At 39.7% G+C, this 22,775-nt stretch overlaps 3 protein-coding genes across 3 annotated transcripts in view; 2 read left to right on the top strand and 1 right to left on the bottom strand.

The window, feature by feature from the left end:
- Positions 1 to 775: 775 nt before the first annotated feature.
- LOC112260596 (EF-hand calcium-binding domain-containing protein 14-like) lies at positions 776 to 10,458 on the top strand. The gene is made up of 9 exons (XM_024435830.2): positions 776 to 1,560; positions 1,680 to 1,828; positions 2,394 to 2,539; positions 2,814 to 2,912; positions 4,639 to 4,749; positions 8,111 to 8,275; positions 8,543 to 8,669; positions 8,784 to 8,894; positions 9,095 to 10,458. The coding sequence occupies exons 1-9, from the start codon at positions 1,385 to 1,387 to the stop codon at positions 9,271 to 9,273; spliced, it is 1,263 nt and encodes a 420-aa protein (XP_024291598.1). The 5' UTR covers positions 776 to 1,384; the 3' UTR covers positions 9,274 to 10,458.
- Positions 10,459 to 12,133: 1,675 nt separating this feature from the next.
- Positions 12,134 to 13,546, bottom strand: LOC112260594 (zinc finger protein 830-like). The gene has a single exon (XM_024435829.2). It carries the CDS (start codon positions 13,460 to 13,462, stop codon positions 12,407 to 12,409), a length of 1,056 nt encoding a protein of 351 aa, XP_024291597.1. The 5' UTR covers positions 13,463 to 13,546; the 3' UTR covers positions 12,134 to 12,406.
- A 230-nt stretch (positions 13,547 to 13,776) lies between these two features.
- LOC112260592 (ankyrin repeat domain-containing protein 13C-like) overlaps positions 13,777 to 22,775 on the top strand; it is a 29,080-nt gene continuing 20,081 nt past the window's right edge. Inside the window, exons 1-3 of the mRNA XM_024435822.2 lie at positions 13,777 to 14,617; positions 14,841 to 14,882; positions 15,799 to 15,903. Of these exons, the coding sequence (XP_024291590.1) occupies positions 14,209 to 14,617; positions 14,841 to 14,882; positions 15,799 to 15,903 (556 nt within the window). The 5' untranslated portion in view covers positions 13,777 to 14,208. The remainder of the gene's footprint in view (positions 14,618 to 14,840; positions 14,883 to 15,798; positions 15,904 to 22,775) is intronic.

Raw genomic sequence — 22,775 nt, forward strand, 5'->3', positions numbered from 1 at the left:
TTTCCACTTTTACAGCTGCTTATTTTCTAGCTGGTATGTATACTTAGTTCAAAAATCTGCTGCTGATTTTATTATTTTGCTTGTTATATCATTCTATAGATGATAATGTTAATTTATTTTAATTGAAAAGGTTAATGTATATTTAAGTTATATTTATTTTAAGTTATTCATTAATGTTAATAGAATTTTCCATAAAAATTACATTTAGACTGTAAAAGATGGCCTTTAGCACATTTTTTATAGAGGGTATCAGTCTTGCATCAAATAGTGGATTCCACTGTATGCAGAATGTTGCATGCATGTCTGCATATTGTTTTATTTTCACTGCTCACTGTCAGTAAATATCGTACAGTAAATATTGGTCTACAGGAGAGTTGCAAGCCTGCAAATGTAGAGTTATTTAAAGCTTTGATTTAGTTCTGGTGGTGTGGTTACAGCAATTGCGCAGGGTTGGTGTGGCCTGTGGTGGCTGGGCCCAATGTGATATATTTTCATGGGGCCCAAAATCCCTGGCGGTGCCCCTGACCATGGAAGTTCCAGTGTAATTAAATGTATGTTCAAAACCATGTGTTTTCAAATCGTCAAATTCAATTTAAGAAATTGTTCAAGTCAGGGAATTTATTCACAGAGATGGTAGTCAATGTACAATATCTGGTATTTGTAGAGAGGATAATTTCATAATGTAAAGAAATTTAAGAACAATGAAAAATGTGCCACACCTGTTGGGGGCAGTATCAAAACATGGGAGTACAGAGAAGGGAATTCAACCAATCAGGTGCCAGTTTAGCGATGCCTTGTCAAAGATGTTCACCATCAAAACAAGATTGTTTTATCCAGGTAGTGCGTCAGATCAATTTACGACTGCACAGAAATGTAAACCATTTTGGTAAGGTTTATATTATATTGGTCGTGGTACTAGAAGTGAGTTGATTTATAGTTTATACTGACGGTACACCATATTTTGCTGTGTAGTAACGTTATCTAGAAATCGCCATTTTAACTTGGTTGTGCGGCCGCTGTCAGGTAGCTAGCTCAGCTGGAACTGTGACGTTAGTTACCTAACCGCTGGGCAACGTTAGCGCACTATTTCAGACGTTGACCTAGCTAGTACTACGAGTTTTCAAAATAGCATGCTACTATAATTGTCTATCATGCTTAGTTACCATACGTGATTGGCAGTTCGTTGTAACTAGCCTGTTTCAAGTTACAAAGTAAGCTAACTAGCTAACTAGGCTAGTTGGCGGAACCAATCAGCTTAACAACACTAACGCTACTGGCTAACGTTAGCTATAGGACGTTATTTACAACAACCAAACTGGACAAAACGTTGGATTTGGTCGGGTTTAAGTCGGGCTCAGCGGGTTCGCTGACCCCACAGAAGAAGATGAAGAAGAGGAAGGAGCTTAATGCATTGATCGGACTTGGGGACAGTAAAAGGAAGAAAACCAAGAAGGGGTCCGGCCACAGGCTCCTACGAACCGAGCCCCCAGACTCAGAATCCGAATCAAGTTCAGATGAAGAGGAATTCAGCAACCTTGGTACTGTCGCTGCTTTCGGGAAGTAAGTGATCAAACTTGTACTTAGTCTCAGTAAACCTGTAGAATTATGTTTATCAATGATGCATGAAGCTTGTGACTGTAAAATATTAATGCAAACTATGTGTTTCTAATTAATCATAGAATAAGTTACGTGCAGTGTTGCAATGTCTGCTATCCCTTGATCCTGTTCATCATACTGGCTGCCTGTGTTATGGCTTGTGCCGGGCTGCTATGGATGCAGATTGCTCTGAAAGAAGACCTTGACTCCCTCAAAGAAAAGCTGCATACTAGTAAGCCATCAGATAAGACCTGTCATCTATTTTATTTAACCTTATTAGCCAACTAGTCTAGCTAGCTGACGTTACCTGGCTGGCTAGCTAACTTTGTCATTTGAAACAGGCTCGCTACCATGAACAATTGTTTTATTTAACTAGGCAAGTCAGTTAAGAAACAATTCTTATTTACAATGACGGCCTAGGAACAGTGGGTTAACTGCCTTGTTCAGGGGCAGAAGGACATATTATTGTCAGCTTGGGGATTCGATCTAGCAACCTTTCGGTTACTGGCCTGCTCTAACCACTAGTCTACCTGCAGCCCCAAGTAACTACAAAGCACAACTAGCATGCTATCTGTCACCTGTCAACCTTCAGACACAGCCTTTTGGGTTAAATCAAGAATTCAGTTACAAGAGTACACACTACTCTTGTGGCTACACACTAACCCTAGTTTACCTTGTAATAAAGAGTAGGGTAACCTTTGCACAGCCATCACTTATTGCAGAGTTTTTCAATCAAACAACCCAGTAACTGCAGTTTTAGTAAATTGTTATTCACTTGATGTATCTTCTCTCCACAGTGGAATCCAGCCAGAAAGTGTCATCACATGAAATACCAAAACTAAGTGAAGATCTGAAGATGAAACAGAGAAAGCTGGAGGATATTGAAAGTGGAGACAAGGGTCTGAACAAACTGTGGTCCAACCTTACGGAGATGAACAGAAAGGTAAAGTTGTTTTAGTGAAGGGAAAGTGTTATCAATATCAGCATAACTAATTCATGTACGGTCTGTTATCCCATCCACCCCCGTTATGTACACACACAAGTATAATCATTCATGGCCATTCATATGCAACCTGCCACACCATGGCAGGTTGAATTGAGGTTAAGAATTTTTCAAAGTCCAAACTTGGAAAAAGTGGGTGTCTCTAAGCTCAGAGTGAATGTGATGTGAAATGTGTTTCCCAAGTGTAATTGAATGTTCTGCTCCATTCTATTAGATCAGTTTGCTGGACTCTGCAGTGAACCACCTAAAGGCCAACATCAAATCAGCCTCAGACTTGATCAACCTTCCAACTACAGTTGAAGAGCTCCAAAAGGTAAAACAGTTTTCAGATTAAGAAGTATTGGACATACATTGAGGCAAAAAAGTATTTAGTCAGCCACCAATTGTGCAAGTTCTCCCACTTAAAAAGATGAAAGGCCTGTAATTTTCATCATAGGTACACTTCAACTATGACAGACAAAATGAGGGGGAAAAATCCAGAAAAATCACATTGTAGGATTTTTAATGAATTTATTTGCAAATTATGGTGGAAAATAAGTATTTGGTCAATAACAAAAGTTGATCTCAATACTTTGTTATATACCCTTTGTCATTGTCAACAGAGGTCAAACGTTTTCTGTAAGTCTTCACAAGGTTTTCACATACTGTTGGTGGTATTTTGGCCCATTCCTCCATGCAGATCTCCTCTAGAGCAGTGATGTTTTGGGGCTGTTGCTGGGCAACACGGACTTTCAACTCCCTCCAAAGATTTTCTATGGGGTTGAGATCTGGAGACTGGCTAGGCCACTCCAGGACCTTGAAATGCTTCTTACGAAGCCACTCCTTCGTTGCCCGGGCAGTGTGTTTGGGATCATTGTCATGCTGAAAGACCCAGCCACGTTTCATCTTCAATGCCTTGCTGATGGAAGGAGGTTTTCACTCAAAAATCGCACGATACATGGCCCCATTCATTCTTTCCTTTACACGGATCAGTCGTCCTGGTCCCTTTGCAGAAAAACAACCCCAAAGCATGATGTTTCCACCCCCATGCTTCACAGTAGGTATGGTGTTCTTTGGATGCAACTCAGCATTCTTTGTCCTCCAAACACGACAAGTTGAGTTTTTACCAAAAAGTTATATTTTGGTTTCATCTGACCATATGACATTCTCCCAATCTTCTTCTGGATCATCCAAATGCTCTCTAGCAAACTTCAGACGGCCCTGGACATGTACTGGCTTAAGCAGGGGGACACGTCTGGCACTGCAGGATTTGAGTCCCTGGCGGCGTAGTGTGTTACTGATGGTAGGCTTTGTTACTTTGGTCCCAGCTCTCTGCAGGTCATTCACTAGGTCCCCCCATGTGGTTCTGGGATTTTTGCTCACCGTTCTTGTGATCATTTTGACCCCACGGGGTGAGATCTTGCGTGGAGCCCCAGATCGAGGGAGATTATCAGTGGTCTTGTATGTCTTCCATTTCCTAATAATTGCTCCCACAGTTGATTTCTTCAAACCAAACTGTTTACCTATTGCAGATTCAGTCTTCCCAGCCTGGTGCAGGTCTACAATTTTGTTTCTGGTGTCCTTTGACAGCTCTTTGGTCTTGGCCATAGTGGAGTTTGGAGTGTGACTGTTTGAGGTTGTGGACAGGTGTCTTTTATACTGATAACAAGTTCAAACAGGTGCCATTAATACAGGTAACGAGTGGAGGACAGAGGAGCCTCTTAAAGAAGAAGTTACAGGTCTGTGAGAGCCAGAAATCTTGCTTGTTTGTAGGTGACCAAATACTTATTTTCCACCATAATTTGCAAATAAATTCATTAAAAATCCTATAATGTGATTTTCTGGATTTTTTTTCTTCTCATTTTGTCTGTCATAGTTGAAGTGTACCTATGATGAAAATTACAGGCCTCATCTTTTTAAGTGGGAGAACTTGCACAATTGGTGGCTGACTAAATACTTTTTTGCCCCACTGTATTTGTTTCGAATTACTGCCAATTTATCATTATTTGCATCAACCACAAATGTATCTGGAAAGTGACTCAAAATGTTTTAATTTGCAGAGTGTAGCTACAATCGGCAGCACGTTAACCAGTGTGCAACATGATGTCCAGACAATGCAGACAACCCTTGCGGACCAGAAGAAAGAAATGGATGATCTAAAGATGGCTATGGTAAAGAAAATAGAAATACGAGATTCCTTTACAGCCCATTTTCTTCAGCTTGTACCTGCACAGTTAGCGTTAGAGAGCCAGTTAGTGGTGTCAGTGGCCAAATGCATGAGCTGCAGAATGATCTCAATGACAGATTATACAACTTCTAGTTATGCAGCGATTTTAGTACCAAAATATTGTATTTTTAATTCCATCACTTTAAATTTCTATTAGGATATTGAATTTGAATGGAATATTTTTGCATTTATAATGTACAATTTAAATCATGAAATTCATAAATTGAACTTATTTCCTGATTTAAAACTGAATTTAATGAATATTGCATTCAGTGAATGTTTTACATTCAAATTCAATATTTATACATTCAGTTTAAATATGGTAGATATTAGTCATTGTGTGAGCATCCAGTTTACAATTTATTATTTCAAGTTAATCAAAGTTTCATATATTCTACTTCTCAGATGTTTTCAAATGTAATTCAATATATTCAGATTCAAAACCAGAGACAACATCCTGGTACTTTGCCAGCCAGGAAAGGTAGAGGAGAACCGATAGAATCAAACTCTGTGGTAAATAGATGCTTCTGGCAGTTTCTGAAGCCAATGTGGCATGTTGAATGTATTTTCTAACTATGAATTTGGCTCTAGTGTTTTAACCGTTTTGGCTATAAGCTATTCTGACCTCATTCCTAAAAGCTAAGACTCTGGAACATGGGTGTGTGCCTTCTGTTCCCTGCTTTGATGATCACAGACTGTGTAATACACATAATTTGGCCCCCATAAGAATATAGTTGAATAGCCCTTCTAAGGATAGCCTTTCCACTCCCTATTTAATTTAGCCCAGTAAGCTAAAGCCTATACTGGGGTCGTTCCACAAAAAGAGCCTTTAGCATATTTGAGTAAAAATTGTGCACCAATATAGAATTTTTAAAAGCCTGTAATATACAATGAAGTGCCTTTTTAATATACCAGTAGACCACATGGAGAATTCATTTAATCACATTTTTATATCAGTAAATGCTTACTAAAGTGCTAAAATTCTGCATTTTGACATGTCCCTCCGTGCACCCTCTGACTTCTAAAGTGTCCTGCACAGCCTGTGATCATTATTTGGTATTTTATTAGGATCCCCCTTAGCTGTTGCAAAAGCAGCAGCTACACTTCCTGGTGTCCAAATGAAACATGACATAATACAGAACAGACAAGTGGACAAGAACAGCTCAAGGCAGAACGACATACATATTTTTTTTTAAAGGCACACGTAGCCTACATATCAATGCATACACACAAATCTAGGTCAAATAGGGGAGAGGTGTTGTGCCGTGAGATGTTGCTTTATCTGTTTTTTTGAAACCAGGTTTGCTGTTTATTTTAGCAATATAAAATGGAACGGAGTTCCATGCAATAATGGCTCTATATAATACTGTATGCGTTCTTGAATTTGTTCTGGATTTGGGGACTGTGAAAAGACCTCTGGTGGCATGTCTGGTGGGATAAGTGTGTGTGTCAGAGCTGTGTGTAAGTTGACTATGCCAACCATTTGGGAATTTTCAACAATGTTTCTTATACAAAGAAGTGATGCAGTCAACTCTTACATCGCTCGCACTCACCAACGAGTGTCTGCGTTGCCAAGGGCTAAAATAGAAGTCAGTTCTATTTGTGACACAGATCGCGCTGCAAGTCCTGCCTCTCCCATCTCCTCATTGGTTTTAAGAAGCAGATACCCACGTGCCATCTCCTCATTGGTTATACACACGTGGATGACTGAAAGACGAATGAGGTCAGTGGCGGTAATGCACCTAATTTATGAAAGTTGCCAATCGCAATATAAAGTTGAGAAGAAAAACCCTAGAAGGAGGAGAGATGACCGTTTTATGTGTGGATTAATTGTCAGAGTAGAGGACCTTGTGCATTTCAGTTAAAATAACAACTCAATGTTTATATCCCAGGACAAATTAGCTAGCAACCGCAAGCTAGCTAAATAAAACAAAGTAGCTAGCAAGTGCAAGCTAGCTAGCTAAATTGCCATAAATGTTTAAGGCTTTTTGACCTGTCCTCAAATGAATGGAATTGGTTCAGAGTTTGATATTTTAACCTGCGTGTCGTGATTGCGTTTGGTGTGGGGGGACAAAATAAATGTATGCATGATGGCGCACGTGCGCAGCCAGTTTGGGTTCCGTTAGCCAAGAGAGGCTGACATGCATAATATTTATATCAGCCCTCTGATTGCAATGAAGAGCAAGATGTGCCACTCTGTTCTGGGCCAGATGCAGCTTAACTAGCTATTTCTTTGCAGCACTGGACCATAAGACTGGACAATAATTAAGAATAGACTAAACTAGAGCCGGCAGAACTTGCTTTTTGGAGTGTGGTGTCAAAAAACCAGAGCATCTATTTATTACGGACAGACCTCTCCCCATCTTTACAACCATTGATTCTATATGTTTTGACCATGACCGTTTACAATCTAAGGTAACACCAAGTACTTAAGTCTCTTCAACTTGGTCAACAGCCACACCATTCATTACCAGATTCAGCTGAGGTCTAGAACTTAAGCAATGATTTGTACAAAATTCAATGCTCTTAGTTTTAGAGATGCTCAGGACCAGTTTATTACTGGCCACCCATTCCAAAACAGACTGCAACTCTTTGTTAAGGGTTTCAGCGACTTTATTAGTTGTGGTTGCTGATGCTTATGTGGTTGAATCATCAGCATACATGGACACAGATGCTTTGTTCAGTGGCAGGTCATTGGTAGCCTATTGCGGACAGTCTGAGCACTGATGGAGGGATTGTGCGTTCCTGGTGTAACTCGGGCAGTTGTTGTTGCCATCCTGTACCTGTCCCACAGGTGTGATGTTCGGATGTACTGATCCTGTGCAGGTGTTGTTACACGTGGTCTGCCACTGCAAGGATGATCAGCTGTCCATCCTGTCTCCCTGTAGTGCTGTCTTAGGTGTCTCACAGTATGGAAATGGCAATTTATTGCCCTGGCCATATCAGCAGTCCTCATACCTCCTTGCAGTATGCCTAAGGCACGTTCACGCAGATGAGCAGGGACCCTAGGTATCTTTTTTTTTGTGTTTTTCAGAGTCAGTAGAAAGGCCTCTTTAGTGTCCTAAGTTTTCATAACTGTACCTACTGTCTGTAAGCTGTTAGTGTCTTAATGACCTTTCCACAGGTGCATGTTCATTAATTGTTTATGGTTCATTGAACAAACATGGGAAACAGTGTTTAAACCCTTTACAATGAAGATCTGTGAAGTTATTTGGATTTTTACGAAATATCTTTGAAAGAGGGTCCTGAAATAAGGATGTTTTTTTTGCTGAGTTTATGCATGTTTTTGTGTTGTATTGTTACAGGACGTAACTCACCTGAGAGAGGTTGTGAGAGAGGTTAACACGACCCAGACACTGTACCACGCATGGACCGGTGACCAGATCCACAGTCTCCACACCTCTGTGTCCAACCTCACTCAGAGGGTGTCTTTTATAGAGCAGGGCTCTGCCCAAACAACACCATTCAGTGTGAGTAATGGGTTGGAAGTGGTTCATGGTTCTGTCAAGGCACACAGAAGATAAGATACAGACTCGTAGAGTGGTATGTAGCAAGAGCTGCTTGACCCTCGGTGGCTATGTGCCTAGATAAGTTCTGTTGTTATTGTTCTAATGTCGAAATGCATTTTACATGGTAACATTCATGATTCCTAGTTACACACCAACAATTGTTATAATCACTTCATGCTAAAAAAGTAAAATAATATAAAACTAAAGTTATCTTTCAACCTATTTAAGGACCTTGTGGAGGTCGTTGAACCAGTGCCCATCAGTGGAGGTGCAACCGTACCAGTAAAGGACCCAGTTACAGAGAGAGACACCAATGCAGATGGAATTAACGCAGCAACTTCAGAAGCTACACATGGTATAATAAGATCAGACAGGAGCGCTTATTTGTCCATGACATTTTCATAAGAAATAAGTATAGTGAAGTACAATGTTACCTGTGGATGACTGTCCTGTTCTTTCTCCTCCAAAGGTTCAAAGCCAACAAGACGTCCACGGTTTTTGACGTCAAATCGCTCCAAGAGAGAGTCTGGAATAGAAAACCTTAAAATTGTGTCATTTCCTGGAGTTAACTCTTTGAAAGGTATTGGATAAACTTTTAGTTATGAAATTTCATATCTGTGATCATACATCAACATCTTAGTCATATACAGAGTATTCTGCATCTACAATTAAGGAGAAATGCAGATATGAATCTCCGATTGACAGTGTGCTTGAGCAAGGAATGCGTGCATTTTATTTTGTGGCCAATGAACAATTACCTGAAACTTCTACTTCTACTAGATCTCAATGAGCTCTTTGAGCACACAGGGACCGACCCCACCTCTCAGGGAATGTCTTACCAAGTCCTGAGGAAACTCTTTGACACCGCAACACCAGACCACCGTAGCCTGGAACGCTACGACAAAGACGGGGACCAGAGGTTCTCACTGGCTGAACTGAAAGCTGCTGCAGGTCTGTGAGAAGAAGTGGCTGAGGCTGCAGAGCGCAGTATTGAACAGGGAGAGGTCGTCTCTGTTTGTGTATGTGGAGTGCCCCACAGTAATGGCTGCACTTTTATTGAACTGAGTATTTAATAACAAGCTGAATGTGGAACAGTGGCACTGGCATGCTCCCCTACACGCTTAAGCTACAGTCAGCTACCCAGATACAAGGTTTGTTTCTTATTATTTGGCAAAACAGTTTACAAAATTTACATTTCCGAAATCACATTTTTTGATTGATGACAAGTGAAGTTGATGTGAAATGAATGGTTGAATAGGGACGTCATGACTTAACCAAAATATAACTTATCAGAATCTAGTACCTACCACAAACTTTCCCATTTAGGTAAGTTCAGTTAGTCTTTGCTTATTGCTTGTTTTGTTTAATGTCTTGAGTTATTTTCTGCATTTTAATGTAACACCGAGACTAAACGTATCCTTAACCCATTATTTTTATTATGTCTGCAAGATTCTAAGGGCTATAAACATGCTCTTTTAACTAGTTAGTCACCTTGAAATATTAACTCCTGAAGCATATGTACAAATAATACAATGTTAATGGATTCATACTATTGGAGTGTTAGCTTCAATTTGCTGTATATTAGTGTTGTGTGTAGTACAGATGAGACAGAAGTAGGCACCCCTGGTTGTGATAATGTAACAGGTAGTTATAGAAGCACTGATCTCTCTCAACTTAACCTTGTTCTTTTGTGTGGGCCGTTACATTCTAAAATGCAAATGTACAAATCAGGACATGTCAACTCACTCAACACTGTTGTATTATGTAAATATGGTAGACTTTTTAATATGGCATCCTGTAAGATTGACCTGTTTGGGGGGGGCTGCATAGAGGTCTGTAGAAAATCCTCAGCATTGTACTTTAATGGAAATGATTGTATTAAGTTGTGCTTTGCATGTTGCTAATAATATAACTGTCTAATGTATCGATTTTAACATAGAGGACTGTTTGAGGGTAATTTGGCTCTGCAGGATAATCGGGTGGAGTTCTGGAACAAAAAATTAGGGCAAACAGATTTAGAATTGCTATTTTGGTTTCCGACAGGAATATTGTTCCTATAAAGCTATGTGCTTTGGGGATACTGTGGGAATTTTATGAACGTGTTGTGTGAGCACTAATTAAAGTGAAAACGTGGATTACAAGGATTTGACAATCTATTTAGTTTCCATACTTTCAAATGTTAGTATTCTAGTCAAGGTTATTTATAAAGGACTGTTTTTGTTTTGGAATAATGTGTATCATGTAGGCCCACCAGTATGCTCCAAGGTTCCGATAATGACGACCGTACAGGCATAAACTGTTTGTGCATTTGTTTGTGCATTTGGTCTCAGCTGTGATAGTTTCTTCTGTGGTTGCACAATGAATATACAAAGTTGGTGTGCATTTAACCATGGGGTTAATTTGTGTTGAGGGCTCCAGAAATGAGAATTGAGGATTTGGCTCCCAACATTTTTTTTAATAAGTGCTGATAGTACAGTATTTCATACGCATGGTGCTTTCTGCATGTGTGTAACATTAGAAAAACAGCATTTACCACAAGAGCAAGTTTTATATACAGTACCAGTAAAGGTTGGACACCTACTTTTTCTTTTTTACTATTTTCTACAATGTAGAATAATAGTGCAAACTATGAAGTAACACACAGAATCATGTAATAATCAAAAGTTTAAACAAATGAAGGTATATTTCATATTTGAGATTCTTCAAACAGGCCACCCTTCACCTTGATGACAGCTTTAAACACTCGTGGCATTCTCTCAAACAGCTTCATGAGGAATGCTTTTCCAACATATGCTGAGCACTTGGCTGCTTTTCCTTCACTCTGTGGTTCAACTCATCCCAAACCATCTCAATTGGGTTGAGGCCAGGTCATCTGATGTAGCACTCCATCACTCTCCTTCTTGGTCAAATAGCCCTTACACAGCCTGGAGGTGTGCTTTGCATGAATGTCCTGTTGAAAAACAAATGATAGTCCCACTAAGCACAAACCAGATGGGATGGCGTATTGCTGCAGAATGCTGTGGTAGGCATGCTGGTTAAGTGTGACTTATTCTAAATAAATCAAGGACAGTGTTACCAGAAAAGCACCATCACACCTCCATGCTTCACGGTGGGAACTACACACGCAGAGATCATCCGTTCACCTACTCTGCGTCTCACAAAGACACGGTGGTTGGAACCAGAAATTTAATTTGGATTCATCAGACCAAAGGACAGTTCCTTAAATTCCAAAGATTGACTTACCTTCGGTCGTAAAGTAATGATGGACTGTTGTTTCTCTTTACTTATTTGAGCTGTTCTTGCCATACTATGGAATTGGTATTTTACCAAATAGTGCCATCTTCTGTATACCACCCCTGCCTTATCACAACACAACTGATTATCTCAAACACATTAAAGAAAGATATACAAATGAACTTTTAACAAGTCACAGCTGTTAATTGAAATGCATTCCAGCTGATTACCTCATGAAGCTGGTTGAGAGAGTGCCAAGAGTGTGCAACGCTGACAGTCATCAAGGCAAAGGATGGCTACTTTGAATCTCAAATATACAAGGATAGTGATGGAGTGCTGCATCAGATGACCTGGCCTCCACAATCACCCGACCTCAACCCAATGAGTTGGACCGCAGAGTGAAGGAAAAGCAGCCAACAAGTCCTCAGAATATGTGGGAACTCCTTCAAGACTGTTGGAAAAGCATTCCTCGTGAAGCTGGTTGAGAGAATGCCAAGTGTACAAAGCTGTCAACAAGGAATGGGTGGCTACTTTGAAGAATCTCAAATATAAAATCTATTTTGACTTGGTTACTACATGATTCCATGTGTTATTTCATAGTTTGGATGTCTTCACTATTATTCTACAATGTAGAAAATAGTAAAAAAAATAAAGAAAAACCCTTGAATGAATAGCTGTGTCCAAACATTTGACTGGTACTGTAGACATAACTGTACAAGACAACACTTAGACATTCAAAATCCTCAACAAAGGTTTGTCATTGACAGAGGAAAGAAGCTGGCTCCTTTGCAACTTTGCTATTTTATTTACAATCTGGAGAAACATTGACCCTATTTGGGTCAAAAGGACCCAGGAATTTTAAGCAAGGGCCCCTTTAGCCCTCCAGTCTCTTGACAGCAAGTGGAGCAGCTCTTCTTCATCCTCCTCATCGCTTCCCCTGGAGTCTTCCTGGTCTTCGGTCTTCTCCTTCACAACTTTCTTCACCACATCTTGCTTATCTCTCAATACCTCAACCCTCCGGTAACATTCGATTTGCTCATCGATTTCATCAATCTGACGCTCAAAACGTCCCTCCTCGTCATCCTCGGCTACAATGGCCTCTGATTTAGTGTTCACCTGCCGCATTTCCTTTTGGAACTCTTCCCACTCCTTATCCATTTGATCTTTTGGAGCGTCAACATTGCGGACTTTGGCATCTCTCACTGGGTCGTCAAAGAAGCCTTCTGGTAGTGCTTCAGGTGTATTTTCCTTCTTCTCCACACTCTTCTCAGTTTCATCTGGTTTGAGGATAGACCCGGAATGAGAGGCAGCTGGGACAGCTGGAATGGTGCCGTTGTCAAAGAAATCAGCTGGGAGTCCTGGGGCAGGTGTCCCCTTCTGCACACCCGAGCTGGAGGCTGCCCCTAGGTCAGAAGAGTCACCAGCCTCCTCTTCGTCTTCATTATAGACTCCGGCCAGAAGACTCAGTCCAGCAGATGTTTTTTTCAAAATTCCAGTTAGTTTCTTCGGCCCAGGCGGGGCAGGTTTCGCAAAGAAAACATCAGGCAGCCCTGACGACGTAGATGCCTGCTCGTTACCTGCCACATGTTTAGACTTTTTCCCATTCGTGTCTTCAGAATCCAATGCTTTCCTTTTCAGCGGGGGCTGGGGTCCGTGACCTGTTGAACTTTGTTTAGACCCCTTGAGCTCGGCAACTTTCTCCTTATGCTGTTTTCCAAGAACGTGAGTCTGCCACAATATTTCATTCTTTACCCGCTCGTTGCAGAGTACGCAGCTAAGATGATCGAGACTGTTGTACTTGGCATAAGGGGATTCGACACGCTTCTTATCTATCGTTTGCTTTTGTTTCTCTCTCATCAACCGACGCAGTTCATCTTGATGAATCACTTTCTTCTGCTTATTCTTTGGAGGCATTATTTATTTGCGTTCCAAAACAAAATTTCTGAAAGCTTGGCAAACAACAAAAATATGGCGCGTGTAGATGACGTATGTTAATTCAAGACCCCTAGTAGGCGTCGAAAAAATTGCCAGAATCATGTTTGAGAACAAATTCTGTAAATTATACCTTATGCTGGTGCTTTTAAATTGTGTATATATATCATCATGAGTTTACTACAATGTATTTTGTGTGCGTTAAATATTTATTTGGTGTTTCTAAAAAATAAAAGATGCTGTTCAACTAATTATCGCGATACCTAATGAATGTGGTTTTGATGCTTTTTATTCTCGCGAGATACTAAGCGGAAGATGGCAGATGGTCTTTTCACCACTGAGGTATTAAGAACGCTTTTCAATCGGAAGGTTTCTAATCTTGCGAGCAAACGTTAGCAAGCAAACTACCGCACTGCAAGATGCAATTGGGACATTTTGAAACGAGTTTTATCAAGGATATCGCCGAATAATTTGGTATTTTCATTCTTAATCGTGTGTTAACGATCTTGAGAGTATCTTTTCCAGTTGTTTTGTTTTTACGTGTGTGTTGTTTCTGTTGTAACACCCACATCCATTATATGGTTGAAAAACTGCAATCTAGCTAGCTAGGTTAGGCAAATAGCTAGCTATTAATGTAGCTATTGCAGCTGTCATTGACAACCATAGTCAACATAATACAATATTCATCTGAAGTAGCTAGTCTCCTTGCTGGCTAGTAACGTTAAATCATGACCGGGGAAAAGATTCGCACATTGCGGAAAGACCATAACAACAAGCCTAGTAAGGATGGGTCTATAACGTTAATGGAAACATTTGATGACTCTACAAATGGAACAATAACCTCTCCAGCCCCCAACGGTACCGCCATCACGTACAAATCAAACAAGAACCATAACAAGACGGTGAAACCTATGGCACTGCAGCAGCAGCTATCGAATATCAATGCAAACAATACCAATGCCAATCAATCAGTTGGTACTATCATCGATGACTATAACAAGAATCCCATCATTCTAACCAATGGTAATGAGGACTTGAATTTGGAATTCCCTGTTCACGAATGTGTGTTCAGAGGAGATGTGCGTCGCTTGTCCTCACTCATTCGGACCCAGAACATCTCCCAGAAAGATGTGCATGGTGAGTGTGCATGGTAACCCGAATTTAGTACATGGAATAGGAAACCGCATAGGTTATCACTTCTAGTTTTGTATCCATTACATTTTAGCTGACACTTTTTTGACTAACATAGTCAGTACTTGCTTACTAGCGTGTGTTGAGTTAAACATAAACATTGTCCATGTGCACCTGCACTAGCTGTGACATCAATAATCTCATAACTGGTCATTCTCTCTCTTTCTAGGAAACACACCTCTTCACGTAGCTGTGATGATGGGTCACAAAGGTAAGGGCTTTGACTTCTGGTAATCAAGAATATCTGATATATGGAGAATAACAGATACATAGACCTATTTGAACAGGACCGAGACATGCAAACAACTGTTTCCCATTTGGAGCAGACTCACTTGTACTACTTTCCTCTAAACTACTACATGGCACCAGAGTTTGACAGGATTTTTTGGCCCATACTCTCATCTCTGGCCTAATGCCACATTCAAAACAACTGGGAACTCTGAAATCTACGACTTAAATGTGTTCAAGACAACTAGGAGCTAGGGAAAAAACAAGCTCCGACTGGGGAAAAATGTATTTGAATGGCCATCCAACTCGGAATTTCAAGTCGGATACTCTGGCATCTTTTTAGAGGTCTGACCTGAAGATCACAGACGTCATGATTTGACCTATTTTTTTTCTGAGTTCCCAGTTAGCTCGAAAGCAACATAAGCCTAAGACCAGGAAATGACACAGAAGATGTGCCATGTTGCAGGGCATTATGCCCCACCTCTGGCATGTCTCCAAGTCATCCTACCAGCCATGTTTTTTGCCATTCACATAACATAATCAACATGTTCTCCAGCTCTCCTCTAGTAAATCCTCCATGTGGATTTCTTCTGGGATAAATTCCTGTCCTACTGTACTGAGATCATCCTGTCTGATCTCTGCAGACTGCAGTGTGTTACATAGTCTAGTAGTCTCATAGTAGTGGCTGGTCCCATATCGAATGCCCTTCGGGTCAGTAGACATCTTGTTACTTGACCCAATATACTGTTATCGTCATTAACTACAGAAATGAGTATTCAATGTCCACGTATAAAGACCATGGGTGATTGACTTAGATTTGAAAACAAAAACAATTCATCTAAAAGTAGCTTGATGATGTTTGATCAATTGTGATGTTTGTGTGTTTGTTTGTGCTGCAGAGTGTGCCCTCCTACTCCTGGCCCATAATGCCCCTGTGAAGGTGAAGAATGCCCAGGGCTGGAGCCCCCTGGCAGAGGCCATCAGCTATGGAGACCGACAGATGAGTAAGGATCTGGGGTATTTTCTATCCAAAGCAGTGTTCCTCAACCTTTTTTATATCGGGACCGGCAAACTATGATTCCTCTTGTCAGGGAGAGACAAGCTATGGTTTTATACGGTATTATACAACGGAAGGGTCTAATCCTGAATGGTTAAAACCGCATTCCAGACGGTTTTATTCCACATGTTGCCACCGGCTAACTCTATGACGTTAAAATGGCTATTTACTCTGTTCCATCTGACTTCGTAATCCGTTGTCTCATCAGCCCAACCAAGCAACTTATAAACTTGATCTCCACTATAAAAAGCATCTAGACATTATTTAATGTTTCTTTTAGACTAACATTTAGTTTTCAACAGTGGAGATTTGAATAAACCTTGCTCTCTGTCTCTCCGACATTTGCAACATTGTTTCAATATTCAAATTCAATCTCCTGCTGTCTCATAGTAATGAATGTGTCGTGAGTCAGGATGAGACAGGCAGGCAGCGTTTCTGTTCCAGGAATTTAATTCCTCTATGTTTTAACACCCAATTAAAATTAAACACTCTGTCAATTCATAAGGATTTGTATGACCCTTATTTTATAAAAATGGACAGAGCCCAGTCTTAAAGTCAAATAGCAGCTTTTATTCACAAGAGTACTGAACACGATACAGTTTACCACAGGTTATAAACTGAAAATGACGTCATTAGTTCCAGTACCAACCCGTCTCTTCTCCCACCCTGGTACGAAGGCAGTATCTCAAGCCTTCCCACATCGTCTCCCTACCAATTTAATATAATTTATGGTTGAGCCAAGGTCTTCTTGTGTAGATAAGCATTCTAGCCAGTCTGAAGATTTAGTTCATTCATTTCTACCAAGGAACAGACAGTCATTGTTCTAATTCTTGATTATATTTACACACATTATATTCAGTACTAGGATTAAGAAAGACAATTCATACATATACAGTAACATAATAGTATTCTGATTAGTACATATACAGTAACATAATAGTATTCTGATGAGTCAGTCCTGATTGAAATGTATACATAATTAGTCATTATTGATAAAAAATTCCCTTAACAGTTTCTCAGCCAGTCTATCTCTATACATATATATATATATATATATATATATATATATATATATACAAAAAAAAATGTCAATTGAAAAAAGTTCAAACAAAACGCTGATAATCTTTCCAGCTTCAGTTTGAAGTGATTGTCTAACTGTAGTTGTGTTGTTGGCTAGCTCCTCTGAACAACATTGTCCTTACGATTGAGCACATTTTCTATGCCAGGCGAAATCATGCCTCATCAGCTTATTGTTATGGATGTATCCAAATAAATATCACTAGAAAACAGTTTATGCAAATGCAGCTACTTTGCTGTTATTCTGGCTGCACTTTTTGACGTGACTAAGTTCGCAGTAGTTGGTTAGCTAGCAAGTAAGGGATAAGAACATTGCCGGACAGTATGGCAATTGAACATTTAGAACGAACGACTAGAACGAACGTCCATAGATACAGAACAAAAAGACTCAACGACTCTAGCAACCCTAGATTTGTGTCAGGACTATATCTTGTTGAAGGATGAAATACTATGAATACATTTAATTAAAATAATGTTTTTAATGAAAATATGTCAATCATTATTTGAATATGTTGCTAACCCATTGTATAAAAGGGGTAATGCCTCAAAGCTGGTGTTTGGAGGATATATTGCCAATATCTCCTCCAAACAAAACATGCAACAATTTTTATATTTTACTGAGTTACAATTTCATATTAGGAAATCAGTCATTTGAAATAAATTCATTAGGCCCTAATCTATGGATTTCACATGAATGGGAATACAGATATGAATCTGTTGGTCACAGATGCCTTTAAAAAATAAGTAGGGCCGTTGATCAGGCTGTTGATTGTGGAATATTGTCCTACTTCTCAATGTCTTTGCGAAATCCTGGATATTGGTGGGAACTGGAACATGGTGTCGTACACGTCGATCCAGAGTATACCAAACATTTTCAATGTGTGACATGTCTGGTGAGTTTGCAGGCCATGGAAAAACTGGGACATTTCCGTCTTCCAGGAATTAGTGTACAGATCCTTGCGACATTGGGCTGTGCATTATCATGCTGAAACATGGAGTGATGTTTGGCGGATGAATGAGCCTCAGGATGTCGTTACGGTATCTCTGTGCGTTCAAATTTCCATCAATAAAATACAATTGTGTTCGTTTTCTGTAGCTTATGCCTGCCCATACCATAACCACACCACCACCATGGGGCAGTCTGTTCACAATGTTGACATCAGCAAACCGCTCGCCCACACGACGCCATACACACTGTCTGCCATCTGCCTGGTACAGTTAAAACCGGAAATCATCTGTGAAGAGCACACTTCTCCAGTGTGCCAGTGGCCATCAAAGGTGAGCATTTTCCCTCTGAAGTCGGTTACGACGTCAAGACCCTGGTGAGAACGATGAGCACGCAGGTGAGCTTCCCTGAGACGGTTTCTGACAGCTTTTGCGGAATTTTTTTCTGTTGCGCAAACCCACAGTTTCATCAGCTGTCTGGGTGGCTGATGTGAAGTCAGATGTGAAGTCCTGGGCTGCCGTGGTTACACGTGGTCTGCGGTTATGAGGTCGGTTGGACGTACTGCCAAATTCTCTACAACGATGTTGGAGGCGAGAAATTAACATTCAATTCACTGGCAACAGCTCTAGTGGACAATTGCACACTCCAACGTGAGACCTCTGTGGCATTGCGTTGTGTGACAAAACTGCACATTTTAGAGTGGCCTTTTATTGTCCCCAGCACAAGGTGCACCTGTGTAATGATCATGCTGTTTAATCAGTTCTTGATATGCCACACCTGCCAGGTGGTTGTATTATTTTGGTGTAGGAGAAATGCTCAGTAACAGGGGTGTTAACAAATTTGTGCACAAAATTTGAGAGAAATAAGCTTGTGCTCATGAAACATGGGACCAACACTTTATATGTTGCGTTTTATGTTTTTGTTGCATATAGGGATGGTACACCACTGTTCAATTATATCTGAGTTCTTTATATAGATTTGTGTTTATCCTGTATTTGAATGGATTCAGGTTCCCTCATGTAAATAGCCTAAAACGTTTGCCATGTTATAAAAAGCGAAGTAAGGATAATTTTTACAAATTTGACAGAAATTTGGCTATATATTGACATCACTTTCATATATGTGCAATCGATAGACCTACCTAGTATTAAGCCATTAGACTACATCTGAGCCACTTCAATATTTGTATCTATTAGGCCTATATGCTACTACTACCTGAGTGCTCACGCATTAAACTTTAGTCTAACCAATAACATAAAGGTCATCATATTAGGTCAATGGAAATGTGGCTTAACTTGTAGCCTAGGCTACTTAATGTTTATTTAATTGTAGAATATCTGTTGGCATTCTTTATTCTCAATTTCTACCTGCCATAGGCTACAATTCATGATTTGTTGAGCAATTCCGAAAACCATTGTCATTATATCCTATTTTTAGGTCACGTTGATATAGCGAAGGTGGCAATGAGTGACTTCAATTATTTTTCACAGTTGACACAAACTGAAGAAATGCAGAATGTACATAATCCAACATTGCATACACAATACACTTAAAATACATAACACATAGCAAACCTAATTATACAAACACTTAAATACATAATAGGCTACAGAACCTTTTTTCTTTTGATGGGAAAACATAGTGTAAAAAATATACAGTGCCAGTCAAAATTTTAGACACACCTACTCATTCAAGGGGCTTTCTTTATTTTTTTATATTGTAGAATAATAGTGAAGACCTCAACTATAAAATAACACATATGAAATCATGTAGTAACCAAAAAGGTGTTAAACAAATATAATTATTATTTGAGATTCTTCAAAGTAGCCACCCTTTGCCTTGATGACAGCTTTGCACACTCTTGGCATTCTGTCAACCAGCTTCACCTGGAATGCTTTCCCAAAAGTATTGACGGAGTTCCCACATATGCTGAGTACATGTTGGCTGCTTTTTCTTCACTCTGCTGTCCAACTCATCCCGAACCGTCTCAGTTGGGTTGAGATCGGGTCATCTGATGCAGCACTCCACCACACTCCTTCTTGGTCAAATAGTTCATACACAGCCTGGAGGTGTGTTTTGGGTCATTGTCTTGGTGAAAAACAAATGATAGTCCCACTAAGCACAAACCAGATTGGATCACTGCAGAATGCTGTGATAGCCATGCTGGTTAAGTGTCACCAGAAAATAACCAAATTTGGACTCATCAGACCAAAGGACAGATTTCCAATGGTCTAATTTCATATTTATTAGCCCAAGCAGGTCTCTTCTTATTGGTGTCCTGTAGTAGTGATTTCTTTGCAGCAATTTGACCACAAAGGCCTGATTTCTCAGTCTCCTCTGAACAGTTGATGTTGAGATGTCTGTTACTTGAGTCCTGAAGCATTTATTTGGGCTGCAATTTCTAAGGTTGGTAACTCTAATGAACTTATCCTCTGCAGCAGAGGTAATTTATCCTGTATTTAACCAGGTAAGTCAGTTAAGAACAAATTCTTGTTTTCAATGACGGCCTAGGAACAGTGCCTGTTCAGGGGTACAACGACAGATTCTACCCCTGATTCTACCCCCTACCTTTTCAGCTCGGGGGTTTGAACTTGCAACCTTCTGATTCCAATGCTCTAACCACTAGGCTACCCTGCCGCCCCAATTCCGGCTCTTCCTTTCCTGTGGCGGTCCTCATGAGAGTCAGTTTCATCATAGCGCTTGATGGTTTTTGCAACTGCACTTGAATAATCTTTCAAAGTTCTTTTAAATGTTCCTTATTGACTGACCTTCATGTCTTAAAGTAATGATCAACTGTCGTTTCTTTGCTTATTTGAGCTGTTCTTGCCATATTATGGACTTGGTCTTTTACCAAATAGGGCTGTCTTCTGTATACCACCCCTACCTTGTCACAACACAACTAACTTGTTCAAACGCATTAAGAAGGAAAGAAATTCCACAATTGAACTTTTAACAAGTCACACCTGTTAATTGAAATGAGGTGATTACCTGAAGAAGCTGGTTGAGAGAATGCCAAGAGTGTGCAAAGGGTTGCTACTGAAGAATCTCAAATAAACAATATATTAAGATATGTTTCACACTTTTTTGGTTACTGCATGATTCCTTGTGTTTTTTCGTAGTTCGATGTCTTCAATATTATTCTACAATGTAGAAAAGAGTAAAAATAACCCCCTTGAATGAGTAGGTGTGTCCAAACTTTTGACTGGTGCTGTTTGCGTATATATATATTATATTTATTTATTTTTAATATATTTATTTTTCAACTTTGAATATATTATAGAGCTACATTATGCTTTTTATCCTATATATTCTGGAATAATTTTCAGCATGGGACATATCCTGTAACGACCAGTGGTGTAAAGTACTTACCCCCCAAAACTAGTTATCTGTCCTTTACTATTTATATTTTTGACTACTTTTACTTCCCTACATTGCTGAAGAAAATAAAGTACTTTACTGAATATATTTTCCCTGACACCCAAACGTATTGTTACAGTTTTTATGTTTAGCATCACAGGAAAATGTTCCAATTCATGCACTTATGGTCATCCCTACTGCCTCTGATCTGGTGGACTCACTAAACACATGCTTCATTTGTAATTGATGTCTGAGTGTTGGAATGTGCCCCTGGCGATCAGTGAATGAATAAATAAATAATGAAACTGTGTCATTTTATTTGCTTAAAATAAGCGATTTGAAATGATTTATACTTTTGATACATAATCCTCTTAAGGATTAGCCCCATTTTTTCAAATTTCGCCTATAATATCATACCCAAAACTAACGGCCTGTAGCTCAGGCCCTGAAGCAAGGTTCTACATATTCTTAATACCACTTGAAAGGAAACAATTTGAAGTTTATGGAAATGTGAAAGGAATGTAGGAGAATATAACACAATAGATCTGATAAAAGATTATACAAAGAAAAAAACAACCGTTCTTTTGTATTTTTTGTACTGTCTTTGAAGTGCAGGAGAAAGGCCATAATGTATTACTCCAGCCCAGGTGCAATTTAGATTTTGGCCCCTAGATGGCACCAGTGTATGTGCACAGTTTTACTGATCCAATTAACTATTGTATTTCTGTTCAAAAGTTTGTATCAAGACTGCCCAAATGTGCCTAATTTGTTTATTAATACCTTTTCATGTTCAAAATTGTGCACTCTCCTCAAACAATAGCATGGTATTCTTTCACTGTAATAGCTACTGTAAATTGGAAAGTGCAGTTAGATTAACAAGACTTTAAGCTTTCTGACAATATCAGATATGTCTATGTCCTGGGAAATTTTCATGTTACTTACAACCTCATGCTCGCATTAGCCTACGTTAACTCAACCGTCCCATGGAAGGGACACCGATCCCAAAGAAGTTTTAAGTATATTTAAAACCAAATATTTTTAGACTTACTCAAGTAGTATTTTCGCGGTAGACTCTCACTTTTAAGTTAGTTATTTTCAATTAAGGCATCGTTACACTTTTACTCAATTGGGTACTTTTTCCACCACTGGTAATGACACAGTTACGTTTCACTTTGTAACGGGTATACTGCATGGTGTTTAGGGACATGGTTTTGACGTCTTTGGTTATCTTTATGATGCGTCATTCAAACACATATAAGCCTAAATTCCATCACTATCGGGAAACCGGGTCCTGTTAGGCTGTAGACTGACCGATTGCTCTCTGGTGCTGTTTTGGGGTTGGGTTGTAGGCTGGCCCAGCTAGCCAGCCAAAGCCATGCTGGGGATTTTCTCTGCACGCTCGGTCTGCATCCAGACGTCCTGGAACCCAGCCTGGCCCA

The sequence above is a fragment of the Oncorhynchus tshawytscha genome, linkage group LG10, assembly GCF_018296145.1.
Source record: "Oncorhynchus tshawytscha isolate Ot180627B linkage group LG10, Otsh_v2.0, whole genome shotgun sequence".
Taxonomy (NCBI): Eukaryota; Metazoa; Chordata; class Actinopteri; order Salmoniformes; family Salmonidae; genus Oncorhynchus; species Oncorhynchus tshawytscha.

Bases quoted from the DNA above. Each gene is read 5' to 3' on its own strand.
- LOC112260596 (XM_024435830.2), top strand. From the start codon at position 1,385: ATGAAGAAGAGGAAGGAGCTTAATGCATTGATCGGACTTGGGGACAGT. The intron at 4,750-8,110 runs GTAAAGAAAATA...GTATTGTTACAG, and splicing joins ATGATCTAAAGATGGCTATG to GACGTAACTCACCTGAGAGA. The intron at 8,895-9,094 runs GTATTGGATAAA...TACTTCTACTAG, and splicing joins TGGAGTTAACTCTTTGAAAG to ATCTCAATGAGCTCTTTGAG.
- LOC112260594 (XM_024435829.2), bottom strand. From the start codon at position 13,462: ATGCCTCCAAAGAATAAGCAGAAGAAAGTGATTCATCAAGATGAACTG.